The sequence below is a fragment of the Harpia harpyja genome, chromosome 1 (genome assembly GCF_026419915.1).
Source record: "Harpia harpyja isolate bHarHar1 chromosome 1, bHarHar1 primary haplotype, whole genome shotgun sequence".
Lineage (NCBI taxonomy): Eukaryota > Metazoa > Chordata > Aves > Accipitriformes > Accipitridae > Harpia > Harpia harpyja.
This window is the reverse complement of record NC_068940.1, coordinates 57428834-57441067: the sequence shown is the minus strand read 5'-3', so window position 1 is coordinate 57441067 and position 12234 is coordinate 57428834. Positions and strand designations below refer to the sequence as shown.

Genomic DNA, 12234 nt, shown 5'->3' with positions numbered 1-12234 from the left:
GAACTTGATTTCTGGAACAAGAAAATCTCTCCACTTTTTAAAGGTTGTGCAACTAGTTCTTTTGGATGGGGTGTTTCTCCCTTTCAGGGCGGTTGTACTGTCCACAGTCACGAAAGACTAACTCGGTTGCTTTATGCCATGCATCAGCCCTTCTAAAAACTATTAATTCTCTTCTCCCACTTTTTCTTTAAAAAGAAAGAAAGGAAAAAAAAAACCAACCCAATCCACACCACCCAAATCTGCATTTTTCCCTGGCTGGCAGATTTCCAAGATAAAGAGGACTGCACTCTGCCTGGAACAGCAGCCGGGGCCTGCTCTCCAAACTCACAAAAGAGAGCACCACACAGAGAGAAAAAAAAAAAACAAACGACGGATCCGACCAGCCAGAAACGTTTTCTCACCCTCTAAACCAGTTTCTCAAAAAAAAAAAGAACCAACCCAAACCCAAAACCAAACCCCAAACCACCAGCCCCCACCAGCGAACCCGAGCCGGAGGCGCCCGCTCCGCGCCGTTCCCACGCACCGCCGGGCCGGGCGGTCACCGCGCCGGCAGAGTCGGGACGGCTTCTTCACGCCGGGTCAGGCAGGGATAAATCGCCCTGCTTTTTAATAACTGGGGAGCCAGAACCCACCTGAAGTTTCCCCTCTTTCCACGCCACCCCCACCCCCCCGCCTTCCCAGGTGTATACTTTTTTTTCTTTTTTTTTTTTTTTCTTTTTAACAGGACAAGCGGAGGTGTGCGGGTCAGGGCGGCAGGCGGGGGTTACCGGAGCGGTGCTTACTCCGGGGCTGCGCGGCTTTTCCCGGCCGCCACCGCGGGGGTGCCGGCAGCGGCGGTGCGGGGCGGTGCGGGGCTGAGCCCGCCGCCCGGCCGGGCACCGCGCTCCGGGGAGCGATTGGGCAACGCGGGAAGGGTGGGAAAGAAGAAAAAGAAACACGACAGGAGAGAAGCACGACCGACGAGATGTGCCAAGGCTTATTCCCTTTTATTTCCTCCACCCCCACAAAAGAAAATAAACCTAGAATCAGGAAGTCAGAGCTGCGTGATCGCTGCTATAGGTTTGGGTTTTTTCCCCTTTCTCCTCTCTGTCTCTGCTTTTTTTTTTTTTTTCCCTCAAGGAAAGTAGTTGGGACTTTCCCTCCGCCGCTCCCCACGGGAGGCCGCGACGCGCCGCCGCCCGCAGCCTCGGCTCCCGCGGTCCCACGGGGCGCCGCCGGCGAAGCGGCGGCGGCGGCGGGACCCCCCCCCCCCTTCGCCCCCCCCCCCCCCGCGCCCCCCCTTACCTTTCTTTTCCTCCACGGCGGAGCAGAAGGCGACGCGCCCCAGCAGCAGCACCAGGACAGCGGCCCCGCGGGGCCCGACGGCAGCGAGGGGGCTGCGGCCGCCCATGCTGCGGGACCGCCGCTCCCTCGGAGGCGGGGGGGGGGGGGGGGGAGAGGTCGGACGGGACGAAGCGCACGGAGGTTTCCGCGGAGCCGCTCCTCCGCTCTGCTCTGCTCTGCTCTCCTCCCGCGGCCGCGATCAGCTCCGCGCCGCCGCTCTGCCCCGCGCGGCTCCGCGCAGCATGCTGGAGGGCGGCCGTCGAGGGCTTGCGCGCACACGTGCGTGCCCGGCTGCGGGCGGGCTGCTGCCTTCCTCCTCTTCCTCCTCCCTCCTCCTCCTCCTCCTCCCTCTGCTCCTCCCGCTGCAGGCGGCGGCGGCGGGTGCGCAGGGGCTTGCGGAGCGGCTGGAGCCGGCTGCGGGACGGGGCGCGCCCGGCTGCGCTCTCCGCCCGGCCGCGGAGCGCAGGGGCTCCCTCTGGGGACGCCGAGGAGGAGGAGGAGGAGGAGGATGGGGCGGGAGCAAGGAGAAGGGGGGAGGAGGAACCGGCGGCGCCTTCCCCGCCCAGGTGGGGAAGGGACGGACCCGTCACCTGTCCCGGGATACAGGACGAGAGGAGGGGGTGAGTGGAGAGGGGACAGTCTAACTGCTTGCTCTAGAGGGTGGGGGGATGCCCCGCTCCCCGGTGGCCCCTGCCCGGCAGCTGCCAAGGGCATGAGCTTGCATTTGCGCCGCTGCTCGCAAAAAAGCGGCGTGGCCCCGGCACAGCCTCCGCCCCTCCTCTCCCCCCCCCGCCGCGTGTCGCCTCCCGGGGGGAGGCCGGGTCCCCGCGGGGGGGACAGCGTCTGTGCAGCAGCGCGGGTTCCCCGGGGCGTTTTGCAGCAGAAACCCTGTCCTGTCCCGTCCCCCCGCCGGGTCCCTGCAGCCCCCAGGGAGGGAGTGAGGGCAAGGAAGGGCTGAGGCGCTTTAGCGGGGAGCAGCAACCACGAAGCGGCTCCGGAGGTTAAATCGGCTCCCTCAGGGGCGCATCTACCGGGGCTCTGGCCCTCCTTTCTGCCCCCCCCCCCCCCAAATCAGCGGAGCCCACTGGGCGTCCCTACAAACAGTCCTGTTCTCGTTCAGGGCATTTTACGCCCAGTGCTTGCGAGGCCAGGTGTGTGCGTGAAATAAAACCGCACTGTTTCTATGCTTGTTTTAGCACAAGGATAAGAGGGTCCGTATCTGTGCATACCGTTTCTATTCCCCTGCAGTGGCAGTGAGAAGGGGCTCCTTGCTCCACGTAACAACTTAATAAACACGCAATAATATAAGTGTTCTTGAGGTGCTCCGGGGACATCCACAGACCCACAGACGTTAAGCAAAGGAGTACATGCATGGTGCTCCTTGCCCCGCGACATCTTTCCGCTCCGAGAGGCAAACCCAAGCTTTTCAGTATTCAGTAAAATATGCTTATGGTTACAGTCTCTTTTTTTTTTAACAGGCTGCTCCTCTGGAAAGTGGGAGGAAGCACCGTCTTGTCACTCAGGCACATAAATAGGACATAGAAGTGTCACTTGTCTGGGCTGGGATCTCTCTGAGTAAATCATGATTCAACATACAAACTTGTTAAATGCTGGTGGCAATTTCTTTGGAAAGCTCTTGTGAAGACTTGGGTCACACAGTCAATAGGATATGAAGCCTTAGAACTGTTATGATTAACTGGGAACTCCAGAACTGAAGTCCAGAGTGACAGGAGTTTTGGGAGATGACATGCTAAATGCCTGTGTCTGTCACAGGGTACTGGAACACAATAGATTGCAAAATAGCCTCTGAGTGTATCTTGACTTTCCTCTGTGATGCATGTTCCTCTGAGACAGGCATTACTTTTCTCCTACCAGTCAACTTCCTCTGTACAATCTTTTTCTGATAGTTTAACTAGTTACTGTCCTAACTAGGCAGAGAAAACCACCATCCCATTTACTTATCCTAGCACAAAAACCAATGCCTGACCACATGCCTTTAACCAGGTATCATCCCGCCATGCCTGTAATCATTTATTAAGAGGAATTGGGTTACAAGTCAGCTTTTGTATGCTGTAGCTGACGTTCTGGTTTGATTATATTTTGTAAATAATGTGAAAGATGTACTTTGAAGTAAACTCAGACATTAGTAACAGGAACTCTACTCATACGATTTGTTTCAAGGCTGTAACTGAGGGCAGAATCTGGGCTTACAATACAACATTAATGCAATTTGCTTCAGAGATGCTCACACAGTGCAACTTCATAAACATTCATGTATGTGATGCATTTTCATTTATTTATACAAATAGAAGGATCTTTAAAAATGAGAGGAGCAGGAAAAAACGATCAAATTCTGGGGAGGGAGGATTTGAAGAGCATCCTCAGAACACACTAATGATTGCAGCTTGCATTATGAGAAAGGAAACGCAATTAAGACAACCAAGAAAGGAACCTCAAATCAGTTCTGTAGATAAATACTAAATAAAAGACTTGTGCCCCTAGACATGCATGTTGAGCATCAAGCTACCACTATGGAAGGCAATGGAGTTTTTAAAATCTAGAAAAAGATAGGATTCAAAGTGACAATTGAAAAACAAACTAAACTTAAGAAAAAAAAGAAAACATCTTTTGCATATGAATTCAGTGGAGAAACTTGTCCAAGTCCTGTCCTAACATGCTAAAGAACAAATACTTGCTTTGCAGAATTTTTTGTGCAACTGTGATTCTACCTGCTATACTGAGCAGGAACATTTCGTAGTTGCTTCACCTCCCATCACGTACTGTCCTTCCATAAATGCACATAAACCCAAGAATTTGATCCTAGCTAAACGCCTCCTTCATTCCTGACATGATGGGCAAGGGAAGACTAGGCAAATTCCCCTTTAAATTTTCTTTCCCACACTGCAGATATCCACTACAGGAGACTCTCATCTGCTGCTGGCAGTGCAGTACTGCTGAAGGGGCTGCGCAGCAAGCTGCCATGAATTCCGTCCTCCCACCTTTTTGAGCACAAATGTGTTACTTTCATGGCATCTGTGCTCTACTTGCCAAGGTCATGAGATACATAAAGAGACTCTAAGACTGAGGTTTGAAATGCTTATGATCACAGGCAGGGCTTTCAGGCCTTTTTTACACAACAGAACAATTTCTGAAACAGTTTGAATTCAAACATGACATTTTCCCGAAACAGCTGGTCACATACCCAGTGACTGCCTTTGGTATAACTCCTTTGAAGCTAATGTAACTACATGAATTTTACCGAGGGCATGCAATATTCATATTGCAAAACTTTTATTACCAGCTGCATGTGTGCATGGATCAAAGGTTATGGGACAAAGGCCAACCTTTTGACCACCAATTTTTAAATTGATAGCGCACAGTGAGAATATCACACTAAATGCAACAACTTGCAACAACTTGCTTCAGCTTTCTTTTGGCTGGCTTGCTTTATAGTATGTATATATCCCCCGTCTTCTATATATTAAGCATAAACATGCTGACCTGTGAAATAAAGTCCATGTAAGCTAGTAGTTCCTTCACACGAAGATACTGCCGGATTGCAGAACTGAACTGCGATTGCTCACTGCCACTTGCCTGCGCCGCTGAGCTGATTACTTTGCCACACATGGAAAGAAGTAACTATAAGAGGATGAATAACTGATTTCCCTATCAGTGGAAAAAGCAGGATTAATTATCCTCTCTCTTCCACATTCCCTCAAAACAGAATAGAATCTCAAAATCCCTTCAAAAGTAAAGAAATCCCTGCTGCTGGGTCCTTTCCTTGAATGAAACAAAAAAATGTGTTGGTTTTCATTATCCACTGAGAAGTGGGTCAGCGTTTGCCCCTCCAAAAAAATCCATCAGCAACTGTTCCTCGATGGCAACAACAGGTCTTCTCTGCATGTTGCAAAAGTGATTTAAAGGGCAGGCTTTTTACTGGAAGAGAATAAATTAAGTTGTGCTGAATTAGCCGGGTTTTACAGTCCCGCTTGCTCAGATATCATCTGCATGGTGTTTGAGATTGTGGACATTGTGGTTTGCAGTGTAGTTTGTATTCTGTGACTCCTCGCTGATGTTTTAAGGCAGACTGAGGTAATAATTCACGGAGCTTTATGGCACTTTGCATGTTGAAAACATTGCACAAACATTAACTAATTTATCTTCGCAAATCTCCTGTAAAGCAGGTTAGTAGCTATCATTTCCATTTTATAGAAGTAAAATAATTTGCCTTGGGCAGAGTGTTAGTGGCAGAGCTAGGGTTATCACTCAAGAGCTGTTTATACCAAACATTGTATTTAAACCTCCTCAGATCATGCTGCTTCTAGAGAGTGTCCCTGATGAAAATGTATGTATTCTTACACACTCAGATTCTCTTTCCCTTCTCTTAACACTGTTTGTTTGTATAACAGCACCTAGAAAGGGCAAAACCAACACACACATGGGTGCTGGAATTAAACCTTAATTATAGTAAATTGCACAGCCAGTATTTCAACACATGACCATGGTGTTATCTCAGGAGGGTTCCTACATGTTCTTTATTTTTTTCACAGCCAGGTTTTATCTGTCATCTCAGTCACCAAGTTCCATGTCGCATTTTCTAGGGAAGTTGCACTTAACTCAGAAACAGACTTTTAAAATGTTTTAAGCTCTGATAGGGATTTGCAGCATCAGCTTATTCACTAATGAAAGTAGGCAACAAAAAAGGAAATATAAAAATAAAAACTGTGTGGCTGCAGTGGGTTTTAGTACCCAAAGATCTTGTTGCCACCCATTGCACAGGAGAAAGTGCTAGCTATCTATTCTCTGAATTATGGCTTCTCTTTGAAAAGACCCCCAATTTTTGTCCAGTATAAAGCAGAAAATAAAAAAAAAAAATAATGCTTTGTACATTTTGATTAACATCTAAAATAATTACAAGAAACAAAAAAAGGTTATAGCAAATTCTTTCAGTACTGAAGATAAACATTAGAATTCATAACATAAACTGAACAATGTTATCAGGGTATCATGGGAATAATTATACTATGTTGACAAAAGTATGTAGTTTTAATTCCCATATAGTTATTATTTCCCCTCTTGCAAAATCTCTACTGAACTGCTGGGGAATATGGCATCTCCATTGCTATCTAATAGATCATTTCAAAGGGTAGAATAAATTTTCCTGCTTAAAAGCATCCATCGCTTTGGTGTTTGTAACATCATGCAGGGACTACTGTGGTTTGTCACATACTTTAACAAATCCTGAAGCTAGGCATTTCTTGCTATCTTCTTACCTAAGTAAGTTTTAGCGTTTGTATGTGCAAGGACATAAGGACTGATACTGTGATGGAATGATGTATGTTATATCCAAAATCTTTGTTACCAAACAGTGCAGTAGCTTCCTACATAGAAACAAGCTTCTGCCTTATTTCTGTACTTTGTTAGGGTGACTTACGCCGATATTACTGTACTACATATACTCTTTTGCTCAACCAGAAATCACACATCTTTGTATGCCTGCAGCAAATACAATAAATCGGATGTCAGTAGAAGCAGAGCTAACGTCACCAGATGACACCATATGGTTGTTCAAGATGGGTGACTAGTAATGGTACGTGTCTGATTATGAACACTAAAACTGCTAATTGCATTACTCTCACTGTCCATTCTGCACAAGCGAAGAAGGAGCTTTATAACCTTGCTCACCAAATTCCTGACCCGCTGCATAGGCTGTCATAGCCCACGTATGTCCACAGTGACAAAGAAAGGGGGACAACAAGGCACAAGCCGGTGCCCTGAACTTCGGAGAAGAGTAAAAGCGCCATGAAGGGGAGCTCAGGTGTGGTGGTTGGCTGGGGCTGGTTGTGCTTATCCTGCCCCATCCCTTCCCTTCTCAGTAAAGTCCTTTGATCTACCCCTGCCCAGCTCCCACCCGAAGTTCAATACCACATGCAAATACAGCAATTGGCTGCTCAAAATACTGTCTCCTTAGGTGTTTGTACTGCTGTGAGATCTATGGCAAAGAGAGAGTGAGGAAAGCTGATAGCCCTGAGTCAACGCACAAAGAATGTGAGTTGCATCAAGGGTGCGGCTAACGGGGGTTTCTTCAGATTCAGCCATCTCCTGCTGTTTGCATCCAAAGCGGTCACAGATAGGAATGATAAGAGATTGCAACACCATGATTCTTCTAAACAACTGCAGCTACCAGTCCTTATTTGGGCTAGCAAATATGGAAGAAGTCAGCCTTCCCTTATATCCATCCCTTATTTTGCATTATGGAGGTATCTCTGCCTTAACTCACTTTTCTACATGAATTCCTATGTATTACTGAAATTAAAACAAAGACAGACACACAGAGGCTGACTATATAAGTAAATTCAACATTTTCAGGACCATTCTCCAGCATGTAAATGGATTGCCACAGAGTAGCTTGTGTCTATCAGAAGGCTAAACTTGCTCAGCCTCCAGATGGGTGTGGTTGCATCCAAACTACCTACCAGGAGCAATCCTTGGCCTCTGCTACCTCTCAGGCCGTGTTTGGGAGAACACTAGCTGGCCCAGCCTGGGACTGTTTGTATAAATGCATAGTGCAGATGATCTAGCACAATGTGCAGGCAACAGTCCCTGCATAATTGACCAACATGGACATGGTCATACCTACTTCTCAATATTTCAAAAAGTCAGCAGTTCTGTTTCTTACTCATGTCATCATGCACATATTGAATAACTAGAGTATCTCAGTAGGCAAATTTCCCTTTCTAGCCAAAAAAAGCAAAGATGATCATCAGTTCTTTTCTCCTAGCCCTGTAAGACAATAAGTACCCTAACAATTATAGACACTTCATTGCTTGTTGCTTCTCTATGACTCCAGCGATATGCCATTGAAATCATTACCTTGCATTTTCCACATGAAAACTTGGCCCAATAGCAAAGCTGTCACTGAAGAGAATGGGAAAAGGATTTTTCTGTCATGCACTTTGAGGTTGTGTCCCCAAAGCATTTTAACCACAGAGTAGATGGTCATTTTTATTTAAAGCAAAATGAGTCATAATGCTTAAATAAGAAATTCTATCACATTTTGTTCAGCACTGCATAGCTAAATAATAAAGACATATGTGGCAAAGGCTGGGCAATTCAATATGATTAATCATCTAACCTGTATCCCAGAGATATTGCAACTGTGCTGAAACAAATCCCACAGGACATAGCCAGGCAGCCAGTTGCCTTTTTCCCTTTATCATACCTTTAACTTCCCAAATCTTTCCCAAGTAGATATTTTCTGCAGCGTGTTGGGGACCATCACTAAATGTGTCTGAGCAGAAGAGCAGGTTCTGGAGACCAGAGAGGTCATGCCGCGCCTGACTTCCCAGCAATGGCATCTTTACTTTCTAATGGGGAGGACCTAATGTAAATGCCCCTGAGGAAGGCCTTACAGCAGTTTGGCCAATGTAGCAATGTACAACATTGAAAACTGAGATTTGGGCAAGTAATGTGACACTGGAGGATTGGATCTGTAAAGCAAAACAGCTGGTACAGAGGCCCTGACATCCTCGCCACGTGTTTCTGGGCATTTTAGTTCAGACTGCCTCTCATGTGATCCTATGGACTGAATATCCTTTACTGGTTGGGGTATGCTACATGTGCCCCTGGAGCGCATCCTTCAGCTCCACCTGGAAAAAACACAGGTTGTGCACCCCAAGACCACAGCATGAAGAGAATCACCTTCAAAAGCACACTCCTGTTCCGTAGCAAAATGCTTTTACAAATGGGGTTTGTTTACACTCTTCCTTATTTCCCTTTTCCAATACCCTTGACTGCAATCTGCTGTTTCTAGAAAAAAGAAACAACAAAAAAATATTTGAGTTCCTACAGAAGTTTTAATCTTTAGAAGGCAAGATGGGCCCTGGATCCCAACTTCAGTCTTTGAGGTTTCCAGACTGGGCTGACCCCAAACCCAGAACATAAACAAACCCAGTCTTTCACAGGTTACCTAGAAAACTGCTCAATATGAAAATGGCAGTGGGACGAGAATGCCAAGCACTTCCCGTTACCCAGCGATACGGCAAGATAAGCTAGATAAAGTAAACCCATGGATAATACAAAACGTACATAAGACCTGTAATGAAAAGAACAGGCTGAAAACAGTCAGGCAGCTCTGCAGAGAGCTGGTCCAGCAGCACACAGCAGCGGGCGGGCAGGGCAGGAGCCAGGGCTGGCCATTGCATCCTCAGGAATCCAGTGCCGCTACTGGATCAAGGGAAAGTTAGTTAATCCACAAACCAGATAATCAAGGGCCGACATCACATTTTAGGTGTTGTCAAAAAATGGCTACAAAAAGGGGTTGAGAGGGGTCACCTGAATGCTCTGAGCTTTTTCTTCCTATTTATAACATGGTCCCCAGCACACCTCAGGATATCTGTTTGATCTCAACTCCCTGGTATTTACTTCTTGAGCTCCCAGCAGCTTTGATGGCAGTACTCCCTTTCTGTTCAGACAGATGAGCAATTCTCTGAGCATTTCAGTAAACCTTCCAGAGGTAATTAAGATACAGCTGTCTCTGCAGCTTCCTCTTCTCCAAAGTCAGGTTCAGCCCTTAAAATCCCCACGTGACTTGCCGCAGAGAGGATGCGAACCTCTAATCAGTTCCGTGTGCACACTCCCACCTCCATCAGAACCCCCAGCTACCAGCATGTGATATCCTGCACCACTGGTAAGAACACAATATCCTGGTATAATAGAAAGCATACCATAAAATAGCCTGGGGATATATGAGGATAAAGCAACCCGTCTCCTGCCATTTTTTTTTCTGAAATGGGTCAGATTGGGTAGGCTACTTCACATTCTCCATCACCCCACCTTCATAAGCAGCTCCCCAAACTACAAGCTCCTTGTCATTTGATTTTATGCATTACTTCCTTTCCCAGCCACTTCTGCAGAACTAGAGACCCAGTCTTTTAAAAAATAAGACCTAGTGCAAGAGCATGAACTTCTCCAGATCTGCTTCCTTCCTGACCCCACTGCTTATTTGACTGTAAAAGAACTGATGCTGCAGTTTTCAAAGAGGCAAGTGAGGACCACAATTTCTATTCCAAATCTGTGGGAGTGGGAAAGTGACTTTGGCATAAATACATGGAATTTGATACTTTAAATATATTGTAAACCAGCTCCTTTTCCTTTAAACCTAATTTCCTCCGAAGACAGAAATTTATCACCAATGACTCAAACATCCTCAAGGTTTTATCAATTTAAACTTCAATAATCTTCTTCCTTCATGTATTCATGCTACATTGCCTAGTCCTCGCTCACCCAGCAAGCGCTTGCTCATGCGAACCGATACTTTGGCTTTTCTGGTTTATTTGGGTGAGCAAGTGTTTTTTCATTATGCGCCTTGCCCAATCTATTAATTTGAGAGGAGGGTCTTGTGGGAATTGCAGATGAGTCTGCAAATGGATGAGTGGTTTAAAATCTTGCCTGTTTTCTATATGGTTGCAGCAGAAAGAAAACAAATACCTGGGCCTCTCTGCAGTAGAACTACCGGAGACTGGTTTTCTACAAATGATTTTGCTTTCTCCCTTTGTTGCCTGTCATCTGCAATACCCTCTTGTGCCCTCCAAGCCCAGCTGGATTAGAGGCAGCCGGTATGGAGATGTATGCATGTTAATTGGCCACGTGGGCTGATGGCGACAGAACAGAGAGCTGCTGAGGCTGCAACCTCTCGTCTCTACCTACCGCCAGGTTTCACAAGGCTTGTGAGGTCCTTGCTCTTCCATGGAACTTGGTTAAAATTAGTTAACAGGGATGGGGACCAATAGATGGAGCAACTGCATGAATCTTGCTTCCAGGCTAAAAAATCGGGAGCTGGCAAGAAGCTGCGATTGCCTGACTTGAAACAGTTGAAATGTGCCCTTGATGTCCTTGCTAGCACCTCAGGAATAATGACAGGTTTAGAGAGTGCAACTCCATGACCTTATTTGAATTGGAGCACACGGCAGCATGTCTGAACACTCTCTCAAGGCTTTTTTTTTAAAGTTTAAAGAGACTATATCGGGACATCAGTGTGGTCCAAGGTTACCAAAGTTGTTACAGCTAATGGGAGAGGCATACGCCCTCCATGATCCCAATGTTTGTCACTCACAGATCTGCTCGTGACTTTTGGTTTTATCTCTGCATCTCACCCCTGAAGCTAACATAAAGTGCAACAGAAGCCAGACCTACTTGAACAAGCCCACACAGAAGTCAGAGGGCTTCCCTGCAGAGTCAGCCACCGGCTCGCACGGTCTTCCCTCGGGAAAGGAAACCAAGGAGGTCGCATTTCATTTGCAGTTTCTCAAGAACCAGAAGATTGACCATACGTGAACACCAGGCTTATCCAAGTAGCAAGGAGGTGGCAAGGGAAAATAAGAATTACAATGAAAAAGTCTCAAAAACACAAGTGGGAGCACATCACTGCCTTTCTGGGAGACCTGCGCAGCTGATGAGTGCAAAAAGGAAAATAAGTCTTTCTCAAAGGAGGTAAACTACTCTGCGTGGCCTGAAAAATTAGGTGCTGAAGTTGGAGCCAGAGCTTTGTAAGCTGTAAGTCTGTCTGAGCCCAACCTTCCCTCTGTAAAATGGGAATAACAAGTAGCACAAATAGCTAAATAATTTTTAAGAATAACAACTTAATAACTACGTGGTGCTTTACAGCCAGGGCAGGCTTTAGGAATGCTAAATATTCTTAAAATCTCAACCTTTCACCATGATTTTGGTTTGGTATATCTGAGAGGGTGTTTGCTGTTTGAGAGAACAGCTGCACTCTCACTTCTTAAGTGAAGCTTCATCCCTGAAACAGAAAGATGGCAAAGTCGATGAGATACAGCATTGGCATTGCTGCTCTGTTCACTCTTAATTACTGGTGTGGTGATGAGAGCTGTATAAATCAAGCCAGTCCAG

General features: G+C 46.6%; 1 protein-coding gene and 1 long non-coding RNA gene across 3 annotated transcripts in view; one reads left to right on the top strand and one right to left on the bottom strand.

Moving 5' to 3' along the window:
• The window catches only part of EGFR (epidermal growth factor receptor), a 167650-nt gene extending 165882 nt beyond the window's left edge, over positions 1-1768 (bottom strand). The window contains exon 1 of one of the 2 annotated variants that reach the window (XM_052795503.1): positions 1285-1768. In XM_052795503.1, the coding sequence (XP_052651463.1) occupies positions 1285-1390 (106 nt within the window). In that variant the 5' untranslated portion in view covers positions 1391-1768. The remainder of the gene's footprint in view (positions 1-1284) is intronic. The other variant, XM_052795494.1, reaches the window with a different exon arrangement.
• Positions 1769-1838: 70 nt separating this feature from the next.
• Positions 1839-2922, top strand: LOC128142203 (uncharacterized). Its single transcript, XR_008235314.1, has 2 exons — positions 1839-1943; positions 2802-2922. It is a non-coding gene; the product is annotated as an uncharacterized LOC128142203 (long non-coding RNA).
• Positions 2923-12234: the final 9312 nt, after the last annotated feature.